Source organism: Aspergillus welwitschiae (genome assembly GCF_003344945.1).
Source record: "Aspergillus welwitschiae strain CBS 139.54b unplaced genomic scaffold BDQ94scaffold_5, whole genome shotgun sequence".
Lineage (NCBI taxonomy): Eukaryota > Fungi > Ascomycota > Eurotiomycetes > Eurotiales > Aspergillaceae > Aspergillus > Aspergillus welwitschiae.
Genome location: NW_020798699.1, coordinates 1,029,950 through 1,057,010, shown reverse-complemented (window position 1 = coordinate 1,057,010; position 27,061 = coordinate 1,029,950). Strand labels below are relative to the sequence as shown.

At 50.8% G+C, this 27,061-nt stretch overlaps 10 protein-coding genes across 10 annotated transcripts; 4 read left to right on the top strand and 6 right to left on the bottom strand.

Moving 5' to 3' along the window:
* Positions 1 to 1,792: 1,792 nt before the first annotated feature.
* On the top strand, positions 1,793 to 7,630 carry BDQ94DRAFT_157388 (DNA-directed RNA polymerase III core subunit RET1; the record flags this gene model as incomplete). Its single annotated transcript, XM_026768735.1, has 9 exons — positions 1,793 to 1,866; positions 1,926 to 2,228; positions 2,289 to 2,796; positions 2,848 to 3,392; positions 3,622 to 3,623; positions 3,660 to 3,781; positions 3,824 to 3,892; positions 3,957 to 4,759; positions 4,816 to 7,630. The coding sequence occupies 9 exons, from the start codon at positions 1,793 to 1,795 to the stop codon at positions 7,628 to 7,630; spliced, it is 5,241 nt and encodes a 1,746-aa protein (XP_026630231.1).
* A 157-nt stretch (positions 7,631 to 7,787) lies between these two features.
* Positions 7,788 to 9,168, bottom strand: BDQ94DRAFT_106630 (uncharacterized protein). Its single transcript, XM_026763471.1, has one exon. The coding sequence runs from the start codon at positions 8,852 to 8,854 to the stop codon at positions 7,946 to 7,948; it is 909 nt and encodes a 302-aa protein (XP_026630230.1). The 5' UTR covers positions 8,855 to 9,168; the 3' UTR covers positions 7,788 to 7,945.
* On the bottom strand, positions 9,117 to 10,841 carry BDQ94DRAFT_137692 (polyubiquitin-binding protein UFD1). Its single transcript, XM_026765097.1, has 3 exons — positions 10,706 to 10,841; positions 10,324 to 10,638; positions 9,117 to 10,265 (listed from the first exon to the last, which is right to left on the bottom strand). Exons 1-3 carry the CDS (start codon positions 10,706 to 10,708, stop codon positions 9,483 to 9,485), a joined length of 1,101 nt encoding a protein of 366 aa, XP_026630229.1. The 5' UTR covers positions 10,709 to 10,841; the 3' UTR covers positions 9,117 to 9,482.
* A 136-nt stretch (positions 10,842 to 10,977) lies between these two features.
* Positions 10,978 to 12,600, top strand: BDQ94DRAFT_106619 (GYF domain-containing protein). Its single transcript, XM_026763470.1, has one exon. It carries the CDS (start codon positions 11,086 to 11,088, stop codon positions 12,439 to 12,441), a length of 1,356 nt encoding a protein of 451 aa, XP_026630228.1. The 5' UTR covers positions 10,978 to 11,085; the 3' UTR covers positions 12,442 to 12,600.
* Positions 12,601 to 12,760: 160 nt separating this feature from the next.
* On the bottom strand, positions 12,761 to 14,289 carry rvb2 (RuvB family ATP-dependent DNA helicase reptin; the record flags this gene model as incomplete). Its single annotated transcript, XM_026770768.1, has 3 exons — positions 12,761 to 13,714; positions 13,776 to 14,222; positions 14,281 to 14,289. The coding sequence occupies 3 exons, from the start codon at positions 14,287 to 14,289 to the stop codon at positions 12,761 to 12,763; spliced, it is 1,410 nt and encodes a 469-aa protein (XP_026630227.1).
* Positions 14,290 to 16,828: 2,539 nt separating this feature from the next.
* BDQ94DRAFT_137690 (uncharacterized protein) lies at positions 16,829 to 17,821 on the top strand (the record flags this gene model as incomplete). Its single annotated transcript, XM_026765096.1, has 1 exon — positions 16,829 to 17,821. A coding segment is annotated over exon 1 (545 nt), but the record flags the coding sequence as incomplete, so codon positions are not given.
* Position 17,822: 1 nt separating this feature from the next.
* BDQ94DRAFT_137688 (putative alpha/beta hydrolase) lies at positions 17,823 to 19,617 on the bottom strand. Its single transcript, XM_026765095.1, has 6 exons — positions 19,256 to 19,617; positions 19,138 to 19,177; positions 18,942 to 19,066; positions 18,626 to 18,821; positions 18,250 to 18,553; positions 17,823 to 18,180 (listed from the first exon to the last, which is right to left on the bottom strand). The coding sequence occupies exons 1-6, from the start codon at positions 19,447 to 19,449 to the stop codon at positions 18,149 to 18,151; spliced, it is 891 nt and encodes a 296-aa protein (XP_026630225.1). The 5' UTR covers positions 19,450 to 19,617; the 3' UTR covers positions 17,823 to 18,148.
* Positions 19,618 to 20,273: 656 nt separating this feature from the next.
* Positions 20,274 to 21,219, bottom strand: BDQ94DRAFT_137685 (uncharacterized protein). Its single transcript, XM_026765094.1, has 3 exons — positions 20,787 to 21,219; positions 20,666 to 20,715; positions 20,274 to 20,577 (listed from the first exon to the last, which is right to left on the bottom strand). The coding sequence occupies exons 1-3, from the start codon at positions 20,917 to 20,919 to the stop codon at positions 20,404 to 20,406; spliced, it is 357 nt and encodes a 118-aa protein (XP_026630224.1). The 5' UTR covers positions 20,920 to 21,219; the 3' UTR covers positions 20,274 to 20,403.
* Positions 21,220 to 21,311: 92 nt separating this feature from the next.
* On the top strand, positions 21,312 to 23,214 carry BDQ94DRAFT_137682 (fumarylacetoacetate hydrolase family protein). Its single transcript, XM_026765093.1, has 5 exons — positions 21,312 to 21,476; positions 21,527 to 21,765; positions 21,831 to 22,146; positions 22,214 to 22,310; positions 22,380 to 23,214. The coding sequence occupies exons 1-5, from the start codon at positions 21,449 to 21,451 to the stop codon at positions 22,585 to 22,587; spliced, it is 888 nt and encodes a 295-aa protein (XP_026630223.1). The 5' UTR covers positions 21,312 to 21,448; the 3' UTR covers positions 22,588 to 23,214.
* A 1,134-nt stretch (positions 23,215 to 24,348) lies between these two features.
* On the bottom strand, positions 24,349 to 26,213 carry BDQ94DRAFT_157383 (putative MFS transporter; the record flags this gene model as incomplete). Its single annotated transcript, XM_026768734.1, has 7 exons — positions 24,349 to 24,487; positions 24,550 to 25,082; positions 25,137 to 25,226; positions 25,301 to 25,467; positions 25,519 to 25,763; positions 25,818 to 25,900; positions 25,989 to 26,213. 7 exons carry the CDS (start codon positions 26,211 to 26,213, stop codon positions 24,349 to 24,351), a joined length of 1,482 nt encoding a protein of 493 aa, XP_026630222.1.
* Between the last annotated feature and the right edge of the window lie 848 nt (positions 26,214 to 27,061).

The window sequence follows — 27,061 nt, the reverse complement described above, 5'->3', positions numbered from 1 at the left end:
CTGAGAACCTACCGTGCCCATCAGAAGAAGTCACTCAATTAAAAGTGTGATCGAATAATGTAAATCGAGGAAGATAATCAGACTTGCTACATATTCTCCTTCCGCGTGCCATGAGATCCTCATTCTTGAGACCGGGTAACCATGTGAATGGGCACCATGCAGGATGATAGTAAAGTATCTTGGTTCCCAAGGCAGCCAATCCGGTATGGAATTTTGACTCAATTGGTAGCTCGACTAGACAGTATCATACTGGTGCGGATGCGTTCTATGTGAGTGACTCCGGTTGCGAACGGAAAAGCAAGGGCAATGAACAAATCCTTCAGTTTGCTGACTGGCTACACATCATCCAAGAGCCGCGACATGATACATCATGCAGGCTTGATGATAATTTGAAAGGGCAGCATATTGCAAGGCAGAATTGAAATTACCTGAGGCATTCGCCTCAAACCCCGCAAGTGACAGCCGCTTCGACTGGGAGTCAGCCCAATCTACAAAATCTGCGGTCACGGTGCTCGAGCCTCTGGATTTCACGAGCTATCTGCAGAAAGAAAAGGCTACCCTTCTGAGAAATGCCTCTCGTGATCAAAAAATAGGTTTCACCTATTCACTCGAGTCCTGAATTTCGTGAAAGCCTGATGTCATTGTTTCGACCACCGATAGTCTCCAGACTGCCCTGGAAGAAAGTCTCCCAGAACCTACCATCAAGATCAGAGAACGATTTCACTTACAGATGCGGTAGCTCAATCCTTCCAACACATCCTAGATGCTGACCGCTGCATATACATCTGGGATTGCCAGTAGTAGTATGTCTCTGCATCAGCAAAGCTGTCTGGCTCTTCTGATGGTGGGCTTGAGTTTCTACCATTAGTAGTATCTATGTACTATTACTACTACCAGACATGAAACAACTTGATTAACAAGCTTTGGCATGGCCCGAAACATACTCGTATCAATTATAGAGTCCGCGACATCAAGTCCGAGTTGCCGTGATACATGAATACTCTGTCCTTTAGCTACTAGTACTTTAGTCATGACATAGTAACTACAGTAATATGTAGAAAATGCTGGGCCAGGAAGACTATAGTGCAAAGGCCATATGATGTATCAGTTCTTTACCACTTCCTCCGGCAGTCGCCCCGGGGCGGCGCTTGCACTTACGCTTGTTCCAGTTCGCTTCCAAATTCCCTCCACAATCTTCTATTATTGAGAACTTGGTTACTACTCTACACCTATTCTCAACATTAATCGCTCCTGGCCGATGCGAGGGACTTATGCAGCTAGAATGGCATCTTCAATGATTGTGAATTTCTACGGAACACAATCCCGGGTAGTCGCTTGTGCGGGGTACAACGAAGACGGAAAGTGACATTTGGTCGTTGGAGCTCCAGAACAGCCTTGTAAGGTACTACAGGTACCCGTGTCAAAACATCCTGATAACCTGAGCGCTTGGCTATCGTCTACTAGCAAACTCTCGAATTCCTATTATGACAACAAACGTTGCAAGCAACAATGCCGAGCAGGACATGGGAAGGCCAAATCCGGGGCCCAGACTGGGGTCGATGGTGGGGCGGCGTGGGTCTGGCCTGTGGAAAGGGTCTCTCTGACTCTCTCTGTCTGTATCGGTTAATTGTAGTTCTTTCTAGTCGAACTCCTTCCTCATGTCCACCTCGATGCTCCCTTCTCACTTTACTTTTCCTCGTTGTCTGTTGACTTGGAACCTGTTACTATTGGCCAGCATCGTCTTTTATTTGCCAATTGACCTCGTAGAAGCGAGACCTATCACTATACCGCAATGGTACGATTACACAAGCCTCCAAGGTATGTTCGGGCCAGTATACTGTGCTCATGCGGGGGACTGCTGTTGGGGTAAGGATTCATTCTCTCTCGGCGAGCTACCTTGTACAACGTTGACAGAAGTTCTATAGGATGGATACTGGCATCATTGGACCCGTCACGGTTATGGACAGCTTTGTTTCACGATTTGGCAGCCAATCATCAACCATTCACGGCCTGATCGTCTCATCCATCCTGATTCCAGCCGCATTTTCTTCCTTCTTCGCGGGGTATCTGGCGGACAAAATGGGTAGGCCTAAGGGTATCAGCATCGGTGCTCTTATCTTTGCAATTGGGGCAGCTTTGGAAGCGGCTGCTGTGCATATTGGGATGTTTGTTGTGGGACGTTGCATCGAGGGCATAGGTGAGGGCTTATATCTAGGCACCCTCGTCGTGTATGTGACTACCCCATGAATTATGGTACTTTTGTTTTCTTGGTTTCTGATTGACGACAGCTACATCTGCAAGATCTCTCCGCCAAGGGTTAGAGGAGCGTTGACAACCGGGCCCCAGTTGCTAATTACTCTGGGGTTGACGATCGGTTTCTTTGCATGCTACGGTACTTCTCGCACGAAGTCTTCCTTTTCATGGCGCACGCCTTTCATCATCTTGGCTTGTCTGGCTGCTACATTCTCCATGGCTTCACTCCTGTGGTTAAGTCCATCACCGAGATGGTTGACCCTCCATGGCCGGAGATCGGAGGCTACTGCAGTTTGGGATTACCTTGGTGTCAGCCAGGCGGAACGTGAAAAGGTTGAGATTGAACAGACTCAAAGCGTTAATACTGAGGCTGTCGCGAGTGCTTCGAGCGACATACATGCCTCATCAGTATCCCAACGCCAGGACAGATCAATGAAGCACAAGTTTTTCGATCTGTTTGCAAAAGATGTACGAACACGCACCGCACTGGCTGTGTTTCTAATGGGCATGCAGCAGCTCAGTGGGATTGATGGTGTGCTCTATGTGGGTTTTCATTTAGTCCTATTGTCGTCTCCTGCTGACATTGGCTTTAAGTATGCCCCACTGCTCTTTGAGCAAGCAGGACTAGCTTCTTCAGATGCCAGCTTCTTTGCCTCGGGTGTTTCTGCAATAGTGATCTTCGCCGTAACCATTCCGGCGCTCATATGGGCGGACAGGTGGGGCCGACGACACAGCACTATCTATGGTGGCATCGGCCTCGCCATCACAATGTTCTTGATAGGGGGTCTCTACGCAGGGAATGCCGTACACGACTCAACTGGTGCAGGTCGGTGGGTGGTCATTGTCTGCATCTATATTTTTGCAGTTATATACTCTCTCAGCTGGGCAGTCGGCATCAAGATCTACGCAGCAGAGATACAGCCACAAAGGACCCGCGCATCGGCCACTAGCTTGGCACATGGCAGCAATTGGACTGCTAACTTTCTGGTCGCACTCACGACACCCATATTACTGTCAAAAAGCAGCTTCGGTGCATACTTTCTCTTTGGTGGATGCACCCTGATCACGGCGTTCATTTGCGCCCTGTTCATGCCCGAAACAAAAGGACGATCCTTGGACGAAATCGAGGAGGCCTTCAAGTCCAAATCTCTATCAAGAACACTACTAAAGGCATTGCGACCTATTACCTAGACGGCCTAGGGATAAGTGACCAGAATGGGGAAGAAGTTGTATATGTTCACATGTCATGCACATGCACTAGTTAGCTGCACATGCCAGGAATGAAACCGTGCAGCCTGCCATAGCCGATAAGATAAGAAATGCATACCTGCTAAATCCAGTTAGCCTGTGAATTTGTAAGCTAAACAGTAGTCTAACCGTGTTAGGATAGCTGCTCATTACCTAAGCAATTATTCTGCCGAATTGGAATTTAGCCCGGATATTTCCCCTCGCTGATAAAGAAGAAATTGTGTCCGTCACCCCAGAATGCCGTGATATCCCCCTACACCTTGACACTTGGCACACGGCAGTATTCAGTTCCTCTTGGGGGAGATCATCACAGCTTGAATAGCGATGCCGCCCCGCAGAAGAGCGCCGATCTCTGCGGCGAACCTGCGATCTGCGCAACCTTCAGAGGCAAGTATCAAGTGTTTTACGATTTCCGGTAGAGAAGGGACCCAGGCTAACGGCTCTTGATGATATAGGGTGCAGCATCTGCAAAGCCAGGCGCCGCGGATACTACGAAACGCAGACGTCCCTCTCAGACCGCACAACCTCCCCGAGCCGAACAGCCGCCACCACCCAGTGCGGAGGAACAGCAGCAGAAGTCGACCGAAGAGCACGAGCATTCGCATTCTACATACCGCCACCGCGACCCATTTGACGCGCTTCTGGAACCTTTCTACTACAACAAGTCCCTCACGGATCCGATCAATACTGCGAAAGACAAATGGAACCTTCTGCCGGCTTTCCTCAAGGTTAAGGGATTGGTGAAGCAGCACATTGACTCATACAACTATCTCGTTGAGGTCCAGCTGAAGAAAATTGTCGAGTCTAGCTCTACAATTCGAAGCGATGTCGACCATACCTTCTACATCAAGTTCACCAACATTTACCTTGGGTTCCCGCGCCGTGCCGACGAGCCGCAGGATGCGCGGGCCGACTTCACCTACTCGACCGTGTCCCCGCAAGAATGTCGCCTACGTGATACGACGTACGCGGCTCCCATTCAGGTCGATTTTGAGTACGTCCGTGGTCGTCAAAGGGTCATGAGGAAGGGTGTTGCCATTGGTAGAATGCCGGTTATGCTTCGGAGTTCCAAGTGTGTATTGGCGAATAAGACACCGGCGGAGATGACGGTGCTGAACGAGTGTCCCTTGGATCCTGGTGGTTATTTCATCGTGAACGGAACCGAGAAGGTTATTCTTGTCCAGGAACAGTTGAGCAAGAACAGAATTATCGTTGAAACCGACCCCAAGAAGGAGATTGTTCAGGCGTCGGTTACAAGGTGAGAGGTCTTCGCGATTGACTGTTGAGGGTTGTCATTCTAATATTTGTTTGCAGTTCTTCCAACGAGCGAAAGTCGAAGAGTTACATTGTCCTCAAGAAGGACAAGCTCTACGTGAAGCACAACGTGCTCAGCGAGGATATTCCCATCGTCATCCTTTTGAAGGCGATGGGCATCCACACGGATAAGGAGATGCTTCTGCTGGTCGCGGGTGTCGACAAGGTTTATCAGGAAGACTTTGCCATCAACTTCGAGGAGGCGATCAAGTTGGGTATCTACACGCAACAACAGGCTCTGGATTGGATTGGTGCACGGATTAAGATCAACCGCAAGCAGTCGCCTTCTTATCGCCGTACCCACGTTCAGGAAGCCGTCGAGGCCATTGCCTCTGTCATCATCTCCCACATTGAAGTGAAGAACATGAACTTCCGGCCCAAGGCTGTCTATGTTGCGCACATGGCGCGTCGTGTGCTTATGGCCAAGAACGATGCCAGCCTGGTTGATGACCGTGATTATCTCGGAAACAAGCGTCTGGAATTGGCTGGTCAGCTGCTGGCTTTGCTCTTTGAAGATTTGTTCAAGAAGTTCTGCTTCGACATCAAGATGAACATTGACAAGGTTTTGAACAAGCGCAACCGTGCGGAAGCCTTCGATGCTTACAGTGTCATCACTATGCATAGCAACCACATCACCCAGGGTATGAACCGTGCTATCTCGACGGGTAACTGGAGCTTGAAACGTTTCCGCATGGAACGTGCTGGTGTGACCCACGTGCTCAGTCGACTGAGTTATATTGCGGCTCTGGGTATGATGACGCGTATTAGCAGTCAGTTCGAAAAGACGAGAAAGGTCTCTGGTCCTCGTGCATTGCAGCCTTCGCAGTTTGGTATGCTCTGTCCAGCCGATACTCCAGAAGGTGAGGCCTGTGGTCTCGTCAAGAACTTGGCACTCATGACGCACATTACAACCAATGACGAAGAGGGCCCGGTCAGAAACTTGATTTTCATGCTCGGTGCCGAAGATATTCAGACTGTGGGTGGTAAGGAGCTCTACGGACCTGGCTGCTATACGATTTCCATCAACGGAACACCCACCGCACTCACACGTCGTCCGAAATACTTCCTTGACGCGTTCCGCAGACTGCGTCGAATGGGTCGCATTTCTGAGTTCGTCAGTATCTACATCAACCACCACCAGAGGGCCGTCCATGTCGCGACCGATGATGGACGTATCTGTAGACCGCTTATCGTCGTCGAAAACGGCAAGTCTCGTGTTAATGCCCAGCACCTCGAGAAGCTGCGTAATGGCACAATGCAGTTCGACGACTTCCTTGCTCAAGGTCTGGTCGAGTATCTTGATGTCAACGAAGAGAACGACTCTTTGATTTCCATCTACGAGAAAGATATCACAGAAACCACCACCCATCTGGAAATCGAGCCCTTTACGGTCCTCGGTGCAGTCGCCGGTCTTATTCCCTATCCTCACCACAACCAGTCCCCCCGTAACACCTACCAATGTGCTATGGGTAAACAAGCTATTGGCGCGATCGCCTCCAACCAATTTCTGCGTATTGACTCGATTCTGTACCTCATGGTCTACCCGCAAAAGCCCATGGTCAAGTCTCGCACCATCGAGCTGACCAAATACGATCAGCTTCCTGCCGGACAGAACGCCATCGTCGCCGTCATGAGTTACTCTGGTTACGATATTGAGGATGCCCTGGTCCTGAACAAGGGTTCAGTCGACCGCGGCTTCGGACGCTGCCAGGTGTTCCGGAAATACGTCACCAACCTGAAGAGTTACTCCAACGGCACCAAGGACCGGCTGAGCGGACCTACCTACGAGAACGACGCTCCAATCCGCAAGCACGCTCTCCTCGAGAGTGACGGTCTCGCCGCAGTCGGTGAGCAAGTCAACGCCGGCGAAGTCTACATCAACAAGTCCACTCCCGACCAGTCCATGTCATCAGGCTTCCCCAACTCCGACGCCGGCCGACCCGTCTCATACATGCCAACTCCTATGACCTACAAGCTCCCAGACCCCGCCTACATCGACAAAGTGATGGTCTCGGTCACCGAGAACGAGAACCAGCTCGTCAAAGTCCTCACCCGCCAGACCCGCCGCCCGGAAGTCGGCGATAAGTTCTCCTCGCGTCACGGACAGAAGGGTGTGGTAGGTATCATCGCCGACCAAGCTGACATGCCCTTCACCGACACCGGCATCAACCCTGACATCATCATGAACCCCCACGGTTTCCCCTCTCGAATGACAGTCGGCAAGATGCTGGAACTCGTCGCCGGCAAAGCCGGCGTTCTAGCCGGCCAACACGGCTACGGTACCTGCTTCGGCGGCAGTCCCGTCCAGGAAATGTCCCAGATCCTAATCGACAACGGCTTCAGCTACGGTGGCAAGGACTACCTCACCTCGGGTATCACGGGCGAAGCCCTACCCTTCTACGTCTTCACGGGTCCCATCTACTACCAGAAACTGAAGCACATGGTCCAAGACAAGATGCACTCGCGTGCTCGTGGTCCCCGCGCTATTCTTACCCGTCAGCCTACGGAAGGTCGTTCCCGTGACGGTGGTCTGCGTCTGGGTGAGATGGAACGTGATTGTTTGATTGCGTATGGTACTAGTCAGCTTCTACTGGAACGGTTGATGATCTCGTCTGATCGTCATGAGATCGATGTCTGCGAGCAGTGCGGATTCATGGGATACTTGAACTGGTGTCAGCGGTGCAAGTCGTCCCGCAGCGTGGTCAAGATGGCTATCCCGTATGCAGCGAAGCTGCTCATTCAGGAGCTGATGAGTATGAATGTCACCGCGAGGTTGAAGCTTGATGACGAGTTCCCGGAGATGAAGGGGCGGTAATCTGTCCTCCTTATACGGTCTCGCTGTATCCACAATGATGATAGGATGGGATATATGGATCAAGAAGAAATGAACAAACACGCAAGAAATACAACAGCTGATGAGTGGAAAAAGAAAAAAGTTGGGCGTTTCATTTTGGTTCATCGGAGTGTACATAAAAGCCGGTTCTGGATGTGTCTTTTTCTTTTTCTTGTTGTTGCATGCATAGCGCTCGGCGATCGTCGACTTATTTCTAAATCTTATTGCAAATATGCAGTAGTAAACATCCTTTCCCTTCATCCATAGTAATAACCACACAACAACCATCATCTTCTATTAGGATCTCCCCTCCACAACCTCCCCAACAACCTTCCAATACCTCCCCCCATCCACCCTCATATGCTCAACATGCCCACTACCCCTCCCCCACTTCTCCTTCCTCACCGCACCACCACCACCACCAAATACCCCCTCCGCCTCCACAGCATGCTCCTCCACATCCCTCCAATCCACTAACCCATCCCCCTCGGAATAAACATAACACCGTCGCACACTTTCCCCCACAACACTCCTATCATTCAGCATTCGTCTCCCCTTACTCACCTCATCTTCACTACCAACCACCCACCTCATCCCAAACATCAACAGCAACATACATCCCAGCAGAACCTTCCCCACCCACTTGAGAATAACGTTCTTGGGAAGAATGAACGAGAAGGCGCGGAACGCACCGATCAATGAGGGCTTCCCCGGTGCGCTGTCAATGAGCAGGGAGGTGAGGGGGAGGGTGTGGCCTGTGGTGGACTTGTAGGTTGAGAGGAGGGTCGTGGTTGTGTGAACGCCGCCGTTGGAGAAGAGGTGAATGTGGATTCTCTCATTATCTTTGGGGGTGCCGGGTGGGTGGTGGAGGAGGAGGTAGTCGAGAGCGGGTTGAGCACTAGTAGTCTTCTTGTTGTCGTTTGTAGTGCTGGTGAAGGTGAAGAGTGAAGGGAGACGCATAAAGTCACCCGTGCTGCTTTGGAGAGTGAGGATGCGGGCGCTGGGGTAGAGGGTGCGGTACTGGGTGGTGTATTTTGTGAGGGCGCGCTGGGGGGCGTTCATCCAGTAGGCGAGGATTATTGTTTGCGGTGCGTTGTTGTTGCTGGTGGTGGATTTGGGGGTGAGAGGGTCGTAGGCGTGGACTGTTGTTGAGAGTGTTATGGGTTTGGGGAGGGAGGTCATGTCCATGGTGGGTGGAGATGACATGATTGATTGCTTGAATGATTGATTGAAGACAATGTGTGTGAGGGTATGAAGTAAATGAGTGTGGATTGGAGGTGGTGGTGTGAGGTGAGGTGATGTATTTAAGTGGAATTGTCTATCTCTAAATTTTGGCAGTAACACAAGGGAATGGAATTTGCTTATCACTTCAACAATCTACCTGGTTCCTGGATGATTTCCGGGGAATCTGCCGATCTTCGGCCGGGGGAGAGCTGAGTCGAGCATCGCGGTTAATTCTACTTCTAGTGCCTTTTTAGTCACTTTAGTGTTACTTTGTAGGTCCGTCCCCCGTTGCCAAGAAACGGCCATTTGATGGCTTAGCGATAGATAGATACATCCTACCAAGTGGTGTTTGGCATTGCAAGTGGATCAAAGCCTGATGTGATCGAAATAGCCTCGTTAACGCCTGTCCCCGCTATGCTCTAAATTCCCGTCCTACGCTTTCGCGCTGCCTTCTATAGCCCATCCAATGAGTCGAATATAGCGTGCCTGGGAAGCCAGCGGTCATGTCCTGGTAGAATGATCAGGGGCTGCTTCCCCTATACCGTGCAAGGGAGACCCATATTATCATAGCCGATCGGCGTTCATTAATCCAGCCTTGTCTGGCGTTATCTTAAGTAGGGGTTGCCGAGCCACTTGCGTCTTTCTTCTTTCCTCGTAATGTTTGACCAGATCCCTGGAAGCGAGGCTTGTCCTCGAGTACCTGTCCGCTCTCGTCGCGCTTCTTCACTGGCTTGATTGCATATCCAAAGAATAGCTGGTTGTGGCCTAACCGCAGAGGTTGCGGGCCGTTGGTCTTCCTGACAGGAGGGGGATGCTGCGGGTTCGTTGTTCCTGGGGTAGGAGTAGACGGTTTTGGTGTGGATGTTTTGCTTCCCTTCTTGGCATTCAGACGCTGTCCTCCACTGAGGAAGTTCGACGAGACCGCTCGGGCACCCGCCGCAGCATCAGTCGACTCCGGGGCAATAGCAGCGTAGTTGATCGCCTGTGCCATGGTTCCATGGGGATGAAGCAGCCCACCAGAGGGCAGCTTGTTGCTCACTCCACTACGAGGAGTACTGGTGCCGCTGGGCCGTTGAGGCTCCTCATAGCCCACAGGAGGCGCAAAGTCCACTTCTAGATCTGTCTCGAGCACGGAAATGGCATTCGTGTCGGTGGATGGCTTGGTTTCCAAGACCGCCATCTCGTAAACCTGGTCGTTGTATGCAAATGTGAAGACATCTCCCTTGGTCAGACAGGAGAAGTTACGGAAAGCATTCTCCAGCACGGCCTTCGGGTCACTTATATCGAGGAATGAGGTAGATTGAGCTTGCAGCTTGATGAATTGGCCGGGTGGGAGATCGGTCGACTTGACCTGTACGAGATCACCGGGTTCCAGAAGGAGAGTTTGCATGAGCTGCGGGAGATCAACTAGTCAGTATCCTGCAGGGTACCTATCATGAGAAGCACATTACCCAAAAAGGTAGATAGATCTTCCCCTCTTCCGCAATGAACTCCAGTACACCAGCGTGCGTCAACCTCTCCCGTGCCCCGTTGTGAAGCTCGAACAGCATCGGATACGTAATATGAAGGCGAGTAAGCTTGTCAAGAGCGCTGGGCGGCATGATGACCTTGCCGCCGTGGTTCACGTTCTCTCTCTCCGGGCCGGGCATCATGGCGACAGGATAGCAGCGGTAGTATTCATCGAAACGACGAGCAGCTCCATGGCGGAACATGGAACCACCCATGACTCCGTTCATGGGATCGTCATCCCAGTATCCAGAACGAAACTGTCATCCTCCGGGTATCAGCATGTATACACCTCAGTACATAACGGCGCCTAAGCGGGGAACTCACCATGACTCGAGCTGGACTAGTACCCTATAGGTCTTAAGACGATGATCAACTGTTATCGTAGGTTTTCGCTACAGTCTGAGCTGTAGTCAGTAGCAAATAGGATGCAATCCGCTGCGGTGGCAAGAAAGCAGGGAAGAAGCTAGCAGGGAGAGCTGTTCGGGTGAAGGTCAGGAACGAACAGAGCGATCAGATCGCAGTGACGCAAACGCCGCCGCGATGATTTTCCGACCCGACCCCAGACAGCTCGGTCTGCTCCGCGCAACCCCTCTGCTGATATTCTTCGTTTGACTTCTCCAGAAGCAAGATTACTACGATTTTCAATGCATATACCCCGGAAGGATCCGTAGAATCCAACCACCTTGGTTTTACAGCGCAGCTCCATGTCCGCCTCTCAGCCACGCCCCAAGCGAGCGGGTGAAGACTTCACCCGCACCCACCACCACGAAGATGACGATGTGAACGGTGCCTCCAGCAAGAAGCCCCGCTTCGACTTACGAAATCCCTCCGCTCTTGCCCCTGATGCGCTGGAAGACGATGCAGTTCTGGATGCAGACGAAATAGGACGCCGTGGGCAGCAAGTTCGCCGCAAAGCGGTCAACCTTGATGGTTACGACTCGGACAGTGAAAATGAAGGATTTTCGGCGCGCATCGAGGCCAAGTCGAAAGCAAGCAGAGAAAAGCACGATGCGGAAGATGACGATATGTTTGCCGAGCTGCAGGAGGATTTTGGTGCAGAAGAGGTCGACGCCGATGAGGCCTTGCGCAAGAACAAGAAAACGGTGCGATTCCTACGAGACGATGAAATCGAGGGTCAAGTCGCTTCATCCAAAAGCGGAGGAACTGTACATGCAGATTTCAGCAAAGGCGCCGACGAGGTTGACAATGATGAAGACGAGAGCGAAAGCGAGGTTGGAGATGAGGAGCGCGCAAAACTCGATGAGGAAATGGATGAAGAGCTTGGCGCTGGCGCAAAGAAAAAGCATGCGCCAGTACTGGACGCGTTCAACATGCGCACCGAACAAGAGGAGGGCAGATTCGACGACCAAGGCAACTACATCAGGAAAGCAGTAGACCCGGATGCGGTCTATGACAGCTGGCTAGAAGGCGTGTCAAAGAAGGATATCCGTCGCGCCAAAGAGGCCGCAGAGAAGCGAGAGGAGGAGAGAAAAGAAAAGGATAGGCAAGATGACAGTGTATTGACATCAGACGCCCTGAAGACCATTATCTCATACCTCGATCGAGGCGAGACGATCTTGGAGGCGCTGGCAAGGATTGGCAAGGGAGCTCCAAAGAAACCGAAATGGCAGACGAATCGCAACAAAAACCGGAAGAAGCAAGAATCTGCGAACGAGGATACCGAAATGGCCGAAGAGGATCCCAAGGAAACGGCTAGAAAGCAAGCGATTGATGCCATCACAGGCGCAGCCGATATTCTTATGACAAGAGGGCAGGCGGATATTTACGACACTGAACGCGAGATGCTCACTAGGCAATACCGCCGCGAAACCGGAGAGGACTGGGTCGATCCGTCGCCCGAGGTCTCAGGGCCCAGTGAAGAAGCTCCTGCAATGTGGGAGTTTCGTTGGGCGGACGCTCGTGACGGAGGCGTCACACATGGTCCATATGATAGTGCGACGATGGAGTCGTGGAAGAATGCGGGCTACTTCGGCGAAGGTGTCGAGTTCCGAAGGACGACAGACACGGGTCCGTGGCAGAGAGAAGCAACATTTGCATAAGCACCGTACAAAATTACGTCTACTGGCATCTACAAATACCATCTGCTGGGAAACATTAATTGCATCATTATCATTCGAGCCTAGGCTCTTTCTTCAAAGTTGAGACCCAATATCGCAGTACCCACAACAGATGTGTTTTGAAAAAGCGCCAGCATTATCATACACCAAGCAATTCATCTGGTAAACGAAAACGGAACAATATAAAAAGACGGGAAATGGTCCTCCGTAAGCCTTGCGACCCATGCCTCAGTGCCGTCTAATCATGGCAGAGGCTTCCCCACGCACCAAGAATCATTGAAAAGTTCTACGGCAGATAAGACTATGAAAGCTCCATCGCATCTCCGTTTGTAGGAGCAATGAAGCTAACGGCACCTTGATCGCCGATGAAACGCTGTTCGTATGTGCTGACAAATTTGACGCTCCGTGCAGGGTCGTAGAACAGCCGGTAACTGCGCTGGACGTCATCAATGCTGACCTCCTTCGCCTTACGATTCTGGCTGAGCAGATGGGAGGTGGTGATGATGTTGCTGGCATAGCGTAGATTTGACTCCTGGCCGATCTTGGTGAGCAGCGCCAAAGCGTCCGGAGAAAGGTCGATCTCTTCCTCCTGGGCGCGAATCGCCAGAATCTGCCTAATCTCATCGGCAGAGTAGGGCTGTGTGCTGACAATCACCACGCGGTCGAGGAAATCCAGGGGAAGACCGTGCGGAGAGCTGTATGTCGTACCACGAATCCGGGCGTGGCCCCGGTTGCTAGCCATGATGACGATGGGTGCCAGTTCCGCCTCCAGAGCGCGGTTGATGTAAGAGAAGCATTCAATGTCAAGCATGTGCACTTCATCAATGAAAAGGACTCCCGGGATAATCTCGGCTTTTCCTTCTTCCTTCCACTCCGCCACCTTGGTGTTAATCTGATCCCTCACTTCACTCCTGATCTCACCGGTATCTCCAGAGAAGAGAGCCAAGAATCCTTGTGACCGCGAGTTGATCACATCGATCTCATGAAGGCTGACGGTGTGCACGATTTCCTTGCGAACCTGGAGTTCACCCTCAGGGCATTGGACAAACTTTGTGTCCGCTCCCATCGCATCGTAGTCGCGCGACCGAGCGTAAGAACGTCCCAGCTTGGTTATCTTTCCCGAAGATTTGTCAATGGAGATAATGTCACCGGCCATCACTCGTTCCTTGGTCATTGAGTCGATCATCTTTGTTCCCATGTCGTAGATCGTTTCCATGTCGGTCGTCTTGATGGTGAGCTTGCCTTGTTTGTTTCCCTAAAAGACAACTGATGTCAGAAGCGTTCGTCATTGAGAGCTCACCCAAGGCCTCACTTACACCAGTAACGCTGCGGTCGATTTGGATTTCAACCACTTCACCCTCGATGATTTCACTCTCCTCCTTGATACGAACGCCGATCGATTTGCGGAAGGCTTGCGTGAGCGCCTCGGTCTTGGACATCTCCATGGAGAAGATCTCCGACGCTGCGAGCATTGTGAAGGGAACATCGGATCCGAGGGATTGCGCCATACCCATGGCGATGGCTGTTTTACCAGTGCTAGGAGGGCCGGCAATCAGCAACGCGCGACCGGCAATCTTGCCTTCCTTGACCATTTGCAGAATCACTGCGGCAGCCTTCCTCGCCTTCTCCTGGCCCACCAGCCCTTGAGAGGAAGCCCTAGGCTGTAGGCTGTCTGCATCGACACCGAGTCCTCGAATGTGTGAATGAGCAGCGATGAGGTTGAGACCCCGGAGCTCCTTGGTCTCCGCGACGGTAGAAATTGGCTGTCGGGGAGAGTCAGCGGTGACGAACACCACGCATTTCATCGGAATTGGAACTTACAGCAGCCATCGCGACGACTTTCAGATCGTAAATATCTTGTCAGGTCAGATGAAAAGCCACGGAGGTCAAGGGAGCAGCCAAAAATGGAGAGGTTTGGCCAGCCTGAGAGAGCGCGGAGTGGAAGAGCAGGCGAAAGAGCTGCTGGCCGGGAAGCCGCCTTGCAGGCCGCCCGGCAGAATGAGCGATTGACCGTTTTTTCTGCCGGCGCGTTGTTTTCTAAGCGCAAACGGGTTTGGTTTGACTGCGCCAGGAATTCTCCGTTTGTCCCCTCATTGACAGTTGCGCATTCACCTTTCGCTCGAGGTATATATATAAAAAAAAAAATAAAAGGAGAATGATATGCGTCTGGACTCGGCCTGTCGACCTTCTCTATTCCCCCGTTGTCTGGCCAATGTCGCGGTTGCTATCGCGCCGCCTTCAATCCCAGTTGTTTCGTTAATGTAGGCAATTTTCTACTTGGGGCTTGAATTCAATCAATCACGTTTACCTTTTCTATCTATCGTGTATTTGTCTTACCCCAAGCCCCTCATCCCACCCCTTATTAATTGTCCCCTCCTGGCTTCCTTCATCTACGTTACGCAAGGCACATGGGATGTTGTCAAATAATTGGATTTGATTGTCAGGCCAACTGAACTTTGTGACGTCGTGATATGGATACAGACGCCGGTACTACGCGTGACCCCCGTCTCGCCAGGCCTTTAGCCAGGCCGCCCCTGAACCACCCTTCCTCTGCGGATGCTTCTTCAAGCGCCTCCCCTACGCGCTTCAGGCCTGGATCCCGTTCGGTCGGAAGCTCCTCGCCCGTCGATGCCCAAAATGCCACTGCCGATCAATTTATACGTGGAATCTCCGACCTGGTCCAAGCCGCCGTGATTGCTGCCAACAGCAAATCCGAACAGGAGAGACTAAAAAAGAAGAGAGAGGCCACTGATGCCCTGCTTAAGAAAGCTAAAGTTCACTCTAGTTTTCCGTCTACTGCAGCTTTTTTCCAGCAGTCCCAGGAGGCGGAGGACGCTGATCTGGCTCAGCTTGATAAAACCCTCCGGAAGCATGCCGCCAACTACAGAGAACTGGAAAATGCTCTAAAAGCCAGATTTAGTTCGATCATGTCACTGGAGCCCCCGAGAACCGAGGACAGGGTAAACCAACTACAAAATGAGGTTCAACATGCGAAGAACGGGTTGGGAACTGCGCAGAAGGACATCGCAAGGCTGCGTGACTATAATATCAACCTGGAAGGCAAGATGGCGGCAGTGCAGGATAAAGTGGGCTCAGTTCGGACCCTGCAAGAGAAGGTTAACTCGCTTGACAGGCTTACCTCAAGCCACGCGAAACTTGCCAAAGAGAATGCTGAGCATGTCACCAAGATAACCTCGGAGCTGGAAACTGCGTTGGCATCGAAAGAGCGAGAAAATACCTCGGCCGCTTTCAAGGCACAGATGGATGAGTTAAGAAAGCAGACCTCAGACCTGACCAAACAGATCGAAGTCTTGCAGAAGTCCCAGCGTGAATGCTCCGATTATCTGAATAAGATGAACAAGAGCCTGGACGATCATCGCCAGCAACAGGACACCCGGAGCATGGAAAATACACGGTCGTTGACATCTCTTGCTGCACGCTTAACTTCAGTTGAAGAGAAGAATATCCAGGTCCCCTCCCCTGCTGTAGAAACTGCGCCTGAGCCGTCGGTCATGTCTGAAGAACTGGCATCCCGATTACAGAAACTGGAAGGTGAACTCTCAGGACAGCACGAGCGTCGTATTAAACAAATGGAGGATCAGCTACAAGGACTGCAAACAATACAACAGATGAAAGACGACTTCCAATTCAAGGAAATCGAGGATCTCAAAAAGGTGTGGGAAAGGGGTGCCCAGGAATTCGAACAGATCAGGAGCGATTATGTCCGAGTCAGTGAGGAGCTCAAGGGCCTGAGCCAAGCTCAGGCAGTAGCGAATCCCGCTGGGGTTCAGGCGCATATCCAAGGGATTGCGTCTGGACTTATGAACATGCAAAATATGGTTGAAACTTTGCGGGTTGCATTACATTCACTCGAGACTCGGTACAACAATCTATCCACGGATACCATTGTGAAACACATGGTGGTGGCTATGCAAGAGATGTACCCATCAACCGCGCAGCTGACAGAGCAAATATCCCTTATTAGGGCCTGGTTTGAGCGGGACATTCCTCCATTGAAAGCGATAACGGAGCGCCTGCACGTGAATCAGATGAATTTGGTGGAGCAGACACAGAAAGACATGGCTTTGCGAATGGAGGAAATGAATCGCCTGAGGAGCCAGCAGACGAATCTCTCCCAATCACTCGCCCCTGTTTGGGAGCGGCTTACCGCCCAGAATCAGAACCGTTGGCTCACCGCTGATGACCTACGGCAAATGCAGAATGATCTGACATCTCTGGCGGCAAAGATTGACGAGCATACTAGCAAACTCAGCGGATACGTGGAGTCGCGGGAGGCAAAGGACCAACTACTCCACGACGACCTGACAACAGGCAGAAATAACTTGCATATGCAGCTCCACGCCATTGCCGAAAAGCAAACCGAACTCGAGAAAATTTGTTCTGGATTTCAGAAGGTCAATGATCTACCGGATCAAGTCCAAACCCTAGCCGCACAGCAGGAAACCCTGGCCAAAAGACTTTCTGAACATCAGGAGGAGGGCTTGCAAGATCAAGTCAGGGCTCTGGCAGATGAACAGAAAAAGCTACTCGAGAGATTTTCTGATTCTCAACAAGACAATATACGGAATCAAATCAAGTCTCTGATTGACGAACAGAAAACCTTGGCTGGGAAACTCGTCAAAACCCAGGAGGAACACGATCAGCTCAAAGCTCTTGTCGAGGCTCAAGAAGACCTGGCAAAGAAACTCTGCGAGATCCAATCAAGCAATGAAGACGACTTGAATATGTTGAAAGCCTGTCCAGATGAGCTCAAAGCAGTGCTTGACCGTGTTTGCCAACTCGAGACCTCCACACTTGAAAAGTACCAGAATGTTGTGGAAGAACATAGGCTTCTCGAAGGCTCCACGTCGAAGAACCTTACAGGACTAACTGAAAGGGTCGATGGCCTAGTGAAGCTAGTCGAGAGCAGCCAGCAACCACCGCGACTAGAAGAGCCTCAGCAAGATGATAATATCAGTGCAATGAAAGATGAGCCTGAGGGGAATGATCAGGATGCTGAAGTCGCCAGGTTCATGAGTATAGCTGAATCCACTCCAGCGCGTGCTTTACAAGAGCGGAAGAGGAAACGGCCTGTTACGTTTAATGCATCCGACGAAGAGCGTTCCAGTCTAAGTAGACCCGAATCACCAACTTCCAATGCTGCGGGTTCCGCAGCGGGAGGTGACGCCGCGCCATCAACGGACAAGAAAAGCCGCAAAAAGAAACAAAAGAAGCGGAAATTACAGAAGAATAAAGGTGCGCAGGCAGCAGACAAGATAATAACAATTGACTGAAAGGGGGTTGTAGGTGTATGACTGAGGCTGAGAGTTACCCCCTGGATGGTGTTCTTGAAGCAGTACACATTACGAGATTACGAATGTTATGAATCAGTCGTTAGTCTGAGGAAAAGGAAGAAAAGTTGGTTTCAATTCTGCTGGATATCCCCGTGTCAATAATTTCTTTTCTTATTTATTTCCCCTCACTCTCTCTGTGGTCCTGGGCGACGTAAGCCCAGGCCTCTCTTACTTTCTTCTGTTCATTGCTTTTTTCTTTCTTCAGGGTCAAGGAGGTAGGGGTGAAAGGGACCTGCACATAACAAGAATGTACAAGTGGAGTCTGAGTCAGTTCTGTCCTGTCTTGTCTGTCTATACATCCATCCATCAAACCAAGCATGCCTGTAGCTATCATATCAGGGAGCCTCCTGGAGGAACTTAAGAACAGCTGCAAGAAGCAAAAGCATACGCGTCAGCAAACCATCCTACTCAATCCAAATAGATCAGAACTGCTCACCTTGCCTAAATCCCTCAGGGTTCTCTGAAATCAACCAATGCCCGGCCTCCACATCCGCTATGCGAGCATTGGGGAAGAACTTCTTAATCGTTGGCACAGACTCATCGCTCACATATCTGCTCTTGGTGCCCCTCACAAACAGCGTAGGGCCATCATACGAGACAGATCCCGGCTCCCGGTACGGGAAATCAGCCATACCGGGAATGGCTTCGCCGAGGACGGCGAGCGGGACACGGAACTTCATGGTTTGGTCTTCAGTCGAGCGGACCAGGTTGGTGAGGAGGAACTGGCGGATGGGAAGGGACTGTCACATATTAGGTTAGTCGATTGATATGTACAGATCAAGCTCGGTTTGCGATTCACTACTCTTACTCACCTCCTCATATCCCTTCAAGATCTCATCAGCCTCAGACTGCTTCGTCACATTCGCAGCCTCAACATGCTGCATGCCACGGACGTAGAGACCGAAATCGCTCTTCAGGGGAGCATTCACGGGGGCGTTGTCAACCGGTACAAGGGCCGAGACAAGCTTGGGTGAATCAAGGGCAACTGTCATGGCGGTTTTAGCGCCCCTATTTATTTTCCGTTAGTTTAGCCGCCTTATCTTGTTTTGTCTTTACTGTTGGTTCTGAAGGTATTGTGTGTAGAGGGAAGAATCAGAGACATGTACATAGTAGTAGGATATGACGTACATCGAGTGACCGATCAGAACCGCCTTGTCTAGCTTCAGCTGCTGGAGGAACTTGATCACGTCTTCGGCCATGACGGAGTAGTTGTGTTCTTGGGCGTGGAAGGATTGGCCATGGTTGCGGAGGTCCTGCAGAACAAACACGATTTGAATCACTACTTTGATTCCAAATACTTTTTCTTCATCACTAGTTTACACACCACTGTGAAGATCTCACGTTTCAGATCACGTGCCAATGCTCTGCATGATGGTTAGTCGCTTTCCAATTCACTGGGTGTTTGTCTTCTGGGGGCAATTGAATGGAAAAGGGATGCATACTTGCTAATACCCCGGTTATTCTGCTTCGAGCCAAACAGCCCATGAAGGAAGATGATAGGACTCCGATCAACAAGATCGGCTTTCTCGGGGCCAAACACCTGGTAGGACAGGTCTGTTCGGAGGCCTCGTGATGTGGAGAATAAGCGGGCGCTTTGGGCGGCGCTTCGGAAGGTTGTACGGATTGGTTGGAGCATGATTGTGAGTGGCTATTATGATAGTGATGACGATGCTATCTGAGGAATGCGATTGATCTGAGGGTTTATCTTGAGTTTGGTGCATTTAAGCATTGAAGATCAGCAGCTGCCTTGGGTATATGACTAAGCAGCTGGCAAGTGGTTTTGCCGTTGTCCCGTCGGCTTAATGGGATTGTCGTGCTTGGAGCAATATCCGGGTGTCTTGGCTTGACAGGGGTATATATGTCGGAGTTGAATTGTCGTTTGCTTTGGTCTGAAAGGTAGCCTTTGGCTTGTGCGATGTTGTACTGCTGGCCTTGCACTGATGATGGGCGATTGTGGTAATGGTTTGTAGGGGCTTGAGTAATTGGATCTTATCTGATCTCGGTTCAAAATATATATCGATTAATTGCATCATCGTTTCTAGTACTATTGGTAGTACTAGTACCAATCCACCCACGAAGTTCATGGTTCATGTTGGACCTTACACCTCGGATATTGGTCGGAATCTCTCGCTGCAACAGCTTACTATTAACTTACGCTTAGGCCTCTGAATGGTCGTACGACTCGAAAACAGCCGGGAAACTAAATCCGGGTGAATTAATTACTATCTGCAAACTGAGATGAACATCGCCAGTTTGGTTATTCAGTCAGAACAATATTTGTTGGATGCACCTTTTCTTTACACCGCAAGGGCCAGCTTGGCTGTTACTCCCACGTCGCACCAATCTAGCTCAAGTCCACTGATTTTTATGAGAGCTCGGTTGTTCTACAAATATACTTGTCATGTCAGAATACACACTCTACTGTAAATCTCCTTTTATACATTCATATACATTCAACAATCAAAATCGTAAATCGTCTATTCTGGGAGCTTCATCGAAGTAAATGTATATACAAGACATAGATATTGTCGTCATATCCACCGTGATATCCCCCGCTTATTCCTAAAGTTGGTACACTGACACCTCATATTTAGGCGTCCAGGAGAGGAGGGACCTTCTCGCAAAGGTATTCAACAATGGCGTCGGGGCCGCGCTCGACCTGGAGACCCTCGGGGATAGCGTGCAGCTTGATGTCGGGCTTGATCGAACGGGCAATGGAGTGGATCTCGTTGGCCTGCTCGGCGGACCACATGGAGGCGCTGAACTGCGGAGGAAGTCAGACATATGCCATCATAAAAGTAGTCGCTTTACCCCGCATTGTAGAGAAAGCTCAAGATGAAGAGAGAGCTTACCAGGACATCGGGCATGTGCTGCTTGACCTTGGACTCGACTTCCTCGATCTCTGTTCGCAGATTCGGTCAGTACCGCTAATCACTAAGTCCTGCAAGGAGTTTCAAAGTCGCAAGTACTTACTCTCGCAGTTGTCAATGTGAATGATGGTGTAACGGTCCGAAAGGGCCTCAGCAACCCGTCCGATGAGGCGCTTGGCTCTCTCGGGAGCGGTGTTGACAGTGACGAGCTTGAAAGGTCCCTTGGGGGCAGACATTGTGGCAGATTGTGTGAAGAGTAGTTTTCTGAACGACTTGGAGACAGACTCGATAACTGCGACACTGTTCGCTTTTAAACGAAGAGCATGCGATTTCGCAGTTCAACCGGCACGACAAGCCGCGGGCAACATCCCCACGTTGTCGTGGGGAAGTGGGCTGTTTAGCGTATTCGCCGCCGGCTTTCGCCCGAGGCTCGGAGATCCAGAGCGTTGAAGTCAAGTCATGGAGGGGGAGCGAGTGTTTGGTTCCTGCAAAAGAAGTCGAATGCGGACTGGCTGCTGAGAAATGGATTGGTTCCCACCGGCAAAGGCAGTGAGTTTGATTGCCCCTCCCACTTTGCTTTCCCCCCCCACCCCGCGCGCACTGAGCTTCCCGGCCGGCCACCAGAACTGCACCCCGCGACGATATCGGGGTAGAAATATCCCGTGGACTGTACTTCAAAAGAGAGTTCGCCTCAATTGATTCCTGTTCGCTGTCTTGCATCTTTGTTGTTCATCAATTCCTTCTTCCCCCTCACAATAACTCATCATGTCTAAGGTCGCATCTACCTTCTCGCGTATGTGGACACGATCTTGCTACTGCAGCTGTGTTGCTAACGCAAATCAGGCCTCGTGCGCTTCGTTCCCAAGTCGAACCCTGCTAAGGTTCTGATCGGTGAGCCCGTCGATGCCGCAGTGGATGTTGGATTGGCCGTCTACCAGGGCAAGGATGTCGCTGTGCGCCCCTTCTCCGGTAGCTCCGTCCTCAACCCCGGCCAGAAGACCGACACGACCGAGACCATTGAGCGCGTGCTTTCGCCTTTGGCACAGAGCGAAGTCGGATCCATCCGATGCATTGGACTGAACGTAAGTTCTCATTCATCGCAGCATAGTCGCCTTTCGGTTGAGCAAGAAACTAACTGATTGCGCAGTATGTCTCCCACGCTGCTGAGATGAAGCTGTCCATCCCCGATGTTCCTACTCTTTTCATGAAGCCCTCGACTGCTCTGTCCGACCCCTGGCCCGCCCCGACCGTTCTGCCCAAGCTCACCCAGATTGACAACACGGGTGACTACGAGTCGGAGATGGTCATTGTGATCGGCCGCGATGCGAAGGATGTCAGCGAGGCTGAGGCCCTGGACTACGTGCTCGGATACACCGCGGCCAACGATATCTCTAGCCGCACCTACCAGATGAACCAGAGCCAATGGTGCTTCTCCAAGGGCTTCGACACCTCCTGCCCAATCGGTATAGCTAGCCCACCTTCAATACTAAAATGATATTGCATTTTGTGCTGATGGATGAACTCTCGCAGGTCCCGTCCTCGTTTCCGCCGCTCAGGTCCCCGATGCCAGCAAGTTCCACATTCGTGGATCGAAGAACGGAAAGGTCCTTCAGGACTGCCCCTTGACGTATGTCTCTTCTTATACTGCTTTCCATGATGCGCACCAGGATAAAAGCTGACCAGCAACTCCGAACAGTGATCTGATCTTCAACGTGCCCCAGCTCGTCAGCTTCCTGTCCCAGGGCACCACCCTGCCTGCGGGAACTATCATCCTCACCGGTACTCCCCCCGGTGTTGGCGCCGCCAAGAACCCCAAGGAGTTCTTCAAGCATGGCGACGAGTTCGCCGTCGAGCTGCAGCCCCACGTCGGCACCCTCATCACGAAGATTGAAAACCAGGCATGAATATGATAATGGTACTATGAGACGGGCGGGGATTTACGGATTATGATGAGCCATATTACAAGAATAGCATAGAGATGTATATACTGTACGGATACCAATGAACAGGTTCATTGTTCCAATACATACATGCGTACCTATAGTTAAGCCAGGTGACATGTCCTATGATGCAAGGAGTTATCACATTGTCGCAATCATCCTCCGAGAATGACAACAAACCCAACAAGACGTAGGTGGGAGGCAAACCACCCACATCCACACCCCACGCTGACTAATGTCCCCACAATCAGCCACTTCTCAAGCTTTTGCCCAGCACTGCCCATGAATTCAGTAGTCTAGCTGCTGCAGGCCGGAAGACAAGAAGCAAGGAGAAGAAGGCAGCTGACAAGGAGGAAAGGAAATAAGCCTGGAACTTAACGCACCTAGGTTCAAGTCAAACCTCAGGCACTAAATACAGAATCCTTAAACACCCAGAAACCGCCATGGAAACAACAACAACAAAAATCCGTATAATCGAAGTAGTCTTCTTCCCCGTGTAACTCCTTACCCATCCCTTCACTACCATCACTCCATAGATGGATAAACGAAACTCGTCCTCAAAATGCAAAGCTACTCAGAGACCGAACCACGAATTGCCGACTCACATCACAAAATCAGTCAACATCTGCAGGAGAGGATAAAATCTTATCCTAGCGGAGTAAATCTATTCCGCTTCGATGCCGAGCGCTGCGTGACCAGTCCGAACCGGAATTTTGTGGTTCAACTTTCGGGAGTAACCTTGCACGCTGGCCAGTCAGTAGTCAATACCTGAGGAGCCAAGTAACCGGGCCATGTGCTGAGTATCCCTGACAGCTTGTAGATCAGGAAAGGGATTACATTCCTGTCTCTGTACAATAAAATATAAATAAGAATTTTAAATAAAGAAAAGTGATAATAAGAAATCCCGGTTAATCCTCCATACCATCAATCCCGTGCCCGTACTCCGTAAATTCGTAAGTAGCGAACCGGACGCCGTGAATCCTTCCCGATAGCAGCAACATCGGCGGACATCGGGCTAGCCGATCGGGCAGCCGCCCAACACTAAACTGCACACTGTAAGCGTGGTCTGACACTAGCAGCAACAACCACACCACTCCCGGGTGCTATTCATTCCCCCTTCGCTTTGCCGATAGTTAGTATGGTTTGATGATATCGGACGGGCCACATTTCGGGGGGAATCGTTTGGCAGCTCTCGAATCGAAATTGCCGTGATCCATCAAATAGTTATTCTACTAGACTAATTAAAACTCTTGCTGAGTTTTTTTTATTCGATGTGGGTTTTAGTTCCATTCCCGTCCCTACTTCTTTTCGGAGTGAGTATATAACTACGGCGGGACCTGATAGGGATAAAGTCTTTAGCCCTTGGGTCTTTTGGTTTCTTTTTCTTTTTTCCCTTTCGCTTGAAACCTTTCCTCTATACTTCTATACTATACTGTACTTCTTTTGATAATTCTTCTTTTCGTTGTATTCATTCCTTTACACTTCGATTGGGGATTCAGATTCAGATATTGTGTCTTCGATTGCTTCGCTGCTGTGCACGCTCATATCTTCATGCGTCTATATACATGCTCGCCATCTATATCTAACGTCTAGGAGTTCTATACTCGCCATATTCGTCTCCGAAAGCAACACGCCAAATCGTCCAAGGAAAAAACAACATATGCAACGTTGGAAATAAAGGAGGAATAACGCAAACGAGGATGAAAGGGGATTCGTGTCATCGGTTTATTCTTCAATGGGCGGACGCCAGCTCCGTCCTTGCCAGTGTACGATCATAGTCGGAATGATACTGACGGCCGCAACGAGCGCCGCACAAATGCCAGCACTCGGTGCTATACCAACACTCGAGAACATGGATGGGAACCTGAACGATATCGATTAGCGTTTGCCATATGTGACCAGCACAGAGATGCATCCAATACTTACCAGAACGGTCCGAGGAATCCCCAAATTTGGCGGACAAACGTGATGTATACTCCGACGCTACCTGCTTCCTTGTGGTAACAGTCCACTGCATACGTGACAAGAACAGTGGTTACGATTTGATTGCCACCAGCGCAGATGGCGATGCCGACCACCGGCCTTACGTTCCAGTGACCCTCCGTCGACTCTTGGGTGCAGACAAGGAATACAATCAAGCCCACAATGCACAGAACAAATCCGATGTAACTGAGCCACAGGCGGTATTCGGGTTCCGGCTTGCGGTGGATTTTCTTTGCACGTAAATTCATCCAGCGATCCGACAACACACCACCAAGCTGCTCACCCAAAAGAGATCCGATGATAGGACCCAGGAACTGAAGTCCGAGCTGCTCGGCATTCAAATCGAATTTAGTCTGCAGCAAACTGGGTATTTCCACAGTGGTCATTACGTTGCCCAAACAGAACACCATGGCGTATGCGGCAGTGGGGATGGCAACACAAGGATGTGTGACCATGCCCAGGGGTCTGAAGAACTCCTTGAACGACAAGGGAGAGGGGTCAATGCGTCAGAGCTGGGCATACTCCCGTACCCAAGCGGGCTGTTCGGGGTTATGGTCGCCTCCAATATACCGGGTCTCTGGACCCAAAAAGAGATACAAGATGAACTGCACACCGTTGATCTGAATATTGAAATTTGGTCAGCGATAATCTCTTCGTTGCACCAGTAACCCGACCGGGACATGGGAACACTTACGATTGCCAGGATCCAGTAAATCCATTGGTAGCCCAACCGATACGTAACGAAGCCAAAGATGAAGGGTCCGCTGGGGATTCCCAGCGTAATCAATAGCGTCCATATACCCATGTACCGTGCTCGGTCCTTCTTGAATGTCGTCTCCATTACCACCGCACTTCCGATCGCTTCCGCAGCCGTTAGCACGTCTGGTCATGAGAATAAGAAAGGCGTCTCACCTGAGGCAGGGGAAATGAAAAAAGCTTGCAAAGCCCGACAAACGGCCGTGGACGCATAACTAGTGCTTTCCGCACATCCTACGTTACAGACGAGACTGCAGATTAAGGAAAGGAGGAAAATAGGGCGACGTCCCCAGCGGTTGGATAACGGTTTCCAGAAAATCGGTGCTACACCCAGGACTGCAATTTGGATGGAGGTCAAATAACTCGCGTCGTTCACCGAAACACCGAAATCACTCGCAATTCTGGTCTCATGGTCAGTGACTGAGGGCAATACAAAGGTTCCTGGAAGACCATACGTTTGATAAGCCGGGATGATGCCTGCAGCCGCAAAAGTGCCCATGCACGCATGAAACGCTACTAGGAGAAGATTTGCAATTTTCTAAAATCCGTTGACAATAGCCGTTAGCATGGTCCTTGTCCACGAAACCTCTTAACACCCTGCAAAAAGGTGATTCAACAACGCTTACCTTCCACGACGGCCAATTGTAAGGATCCGCAGGATCCATGCTGGGGATAGGATCGAGTTCCAGCGTTCCATGACGTTCCATCAAATAGTCACGGTGTGCCTTGGAAAGGTGAGAAGACACGATGTCTGCATATGTCGATGGGATGCCTGCTTCTGTGCTCTCTACAAAGTCGACATCTTCCTTTGCAGGCGTCTGAGCCGGGTGCATCTCCATGGCCCCAGACATATTGTGAAAAGCAAAACCCTGAACTAGGGAGCTTGTGGGACAAGGCAAGTGGCAATTCTTTCTAAGACTCACGACACACTTGAGATATCAAAAAAAATGCAGGTTGTCTCAAGAGTCTGAAAAGGGGAACGAAGAATGACAGAGAGGAGGAGGAGATGGAGGAACCCAATGTGATGCCTAAGAGGGAAGAGCCCTGCCTCCCTATGCAACTAATCGGTTCACACAAAATGTTCCTAACCGGGGGGAAGAAGGAGGGTTCCACGCTCACCGGGAGATTGACCTATCACCGGGGGTGCTGTTGGTACCCTTCCTGGGGGATGTTCAAACCTGGAAGTGACGAGTCCCGCGAGTCCCGCGTACTGTTGGGGCAACTCGTGGGGAAGATGCGGAGGATTCCCTACGGCACAGTCCAGTCACGAAAGCAACAATGGTCACTATATTTTGTCATTGGGGATAGCGCATGATCCGCTCATTGGCCGGACCAAGCCAAAGAGTGTGTATCGCCGCCAGAAGCAACATAACCGAGGGCCCGACTACGGAGGACTCGGGGGATCCAGAATCCAGAATGGTTCTAGTAGCGACCCATTCGGCCATGTCGGCGGCGGGTTAAGTCTTTGGAGTGGATGCGCTCCTTCCCGGGAGGAGACATGGTAGACCAATGTTTCGCCTCCAAATCTCGGTTATTCCGCTGACCAGATTTGGGGCCAACTTTGCCGAGTTAAACGGATTACAAAGGGTTTGGCTAAGCAGTCGGCGTCAAGCTAACTATCTGCGGACGATAACTGCTCGGGCAGATCTCAGCGTGTGATGATGAAATCACTGTGTAACCAGGCATTGATTTTTATGTC

Coding starts and splice junctions, on each gene's coding strand:
- BDQ94DRAFT_106630 (XM_026763471.1), bottom strand. CDS start 8,854: ATGTCATCTCCACCCACCATGGACATGACCTCCCTCCCCAAACCCATA.
- BDQ94DRAFT_137692 (XM_026765097.1), bottom strand. Junction 10,266..10,323: donor AGATCTATCTACCTTTTTGG/GTAATGTGCTTC, acceptor GATCTCCCGCAG/CTCATGCAAACTCTCCTTCT.
- BDQ94DRAFT_106619 (XM_026763470.1), top strand. CDS start 11,086: ATGTCCGCCTCTCAGCCACGCCCCAAGCGAGCGGGTGAAGACTTCACC.
- BDQ94DRAFT_137688 (XM_026765095.1), bottom strand. CDS start 19,449: ATGCTCCAACCAATCCGTACAACCTTCCGAAGCGCCGCCCAAAGCGCC. Junction 19,178..19,255: donor AATAACCGGGGTATTAGCAA/GTATGCATCCCT, acceptor ACCATCATGCAG/AGCATTGGCACGTGATCTGA. Junction 19,067..19,137: donor AACGTGAGATCTTCACAGTG/GTGTGTAAACTA, acceptor TTTGTTCTGCAG/GACCTCCGCAACCATGGCCA.
- BDQ94DRAFT_137685 (XM_026765094.1), bottom strand. CDS start 20,919: ATGTCTGCCCCCAAGGGACCTTTCAAGCTCGTCACTGTCAACACCGCT. Junction 20,716..20,786: donor TCACATTGACAACTGCGAGA/GTAAGTACTTGC, acceptor ATCTGCGAACAG/AGATCGAGGAAGTCGAGTCC. Junction 20,578..20,665: donor AGCACATGCCCGATGTCCTG/GTAAGCTCTCTC, acceptor CTTCCTCCGCAG/TTCAGCGCCTCCATGTGGTC.
- BDQ94DRAFT_137682 (XM_026765093.1), top strand. CDS start 21,449: ATGTCTAAGGTCGCATCTACCTTCTCGC. Junction 21,766..21,830: donor TCCGATGCATTGGACTGAAC/GTAAGTTCTCAT, acceptor CTGATTGCGCAG/TATGTCTCCCACGCTGCTGA. Junction 22,147..22,213: donor CGACACCTCCTGCCCAATCG/GTATAGCTAGCC, acceptor GAACTCTCGCAG/GTCCCGTCCTCGTTTCCGCC.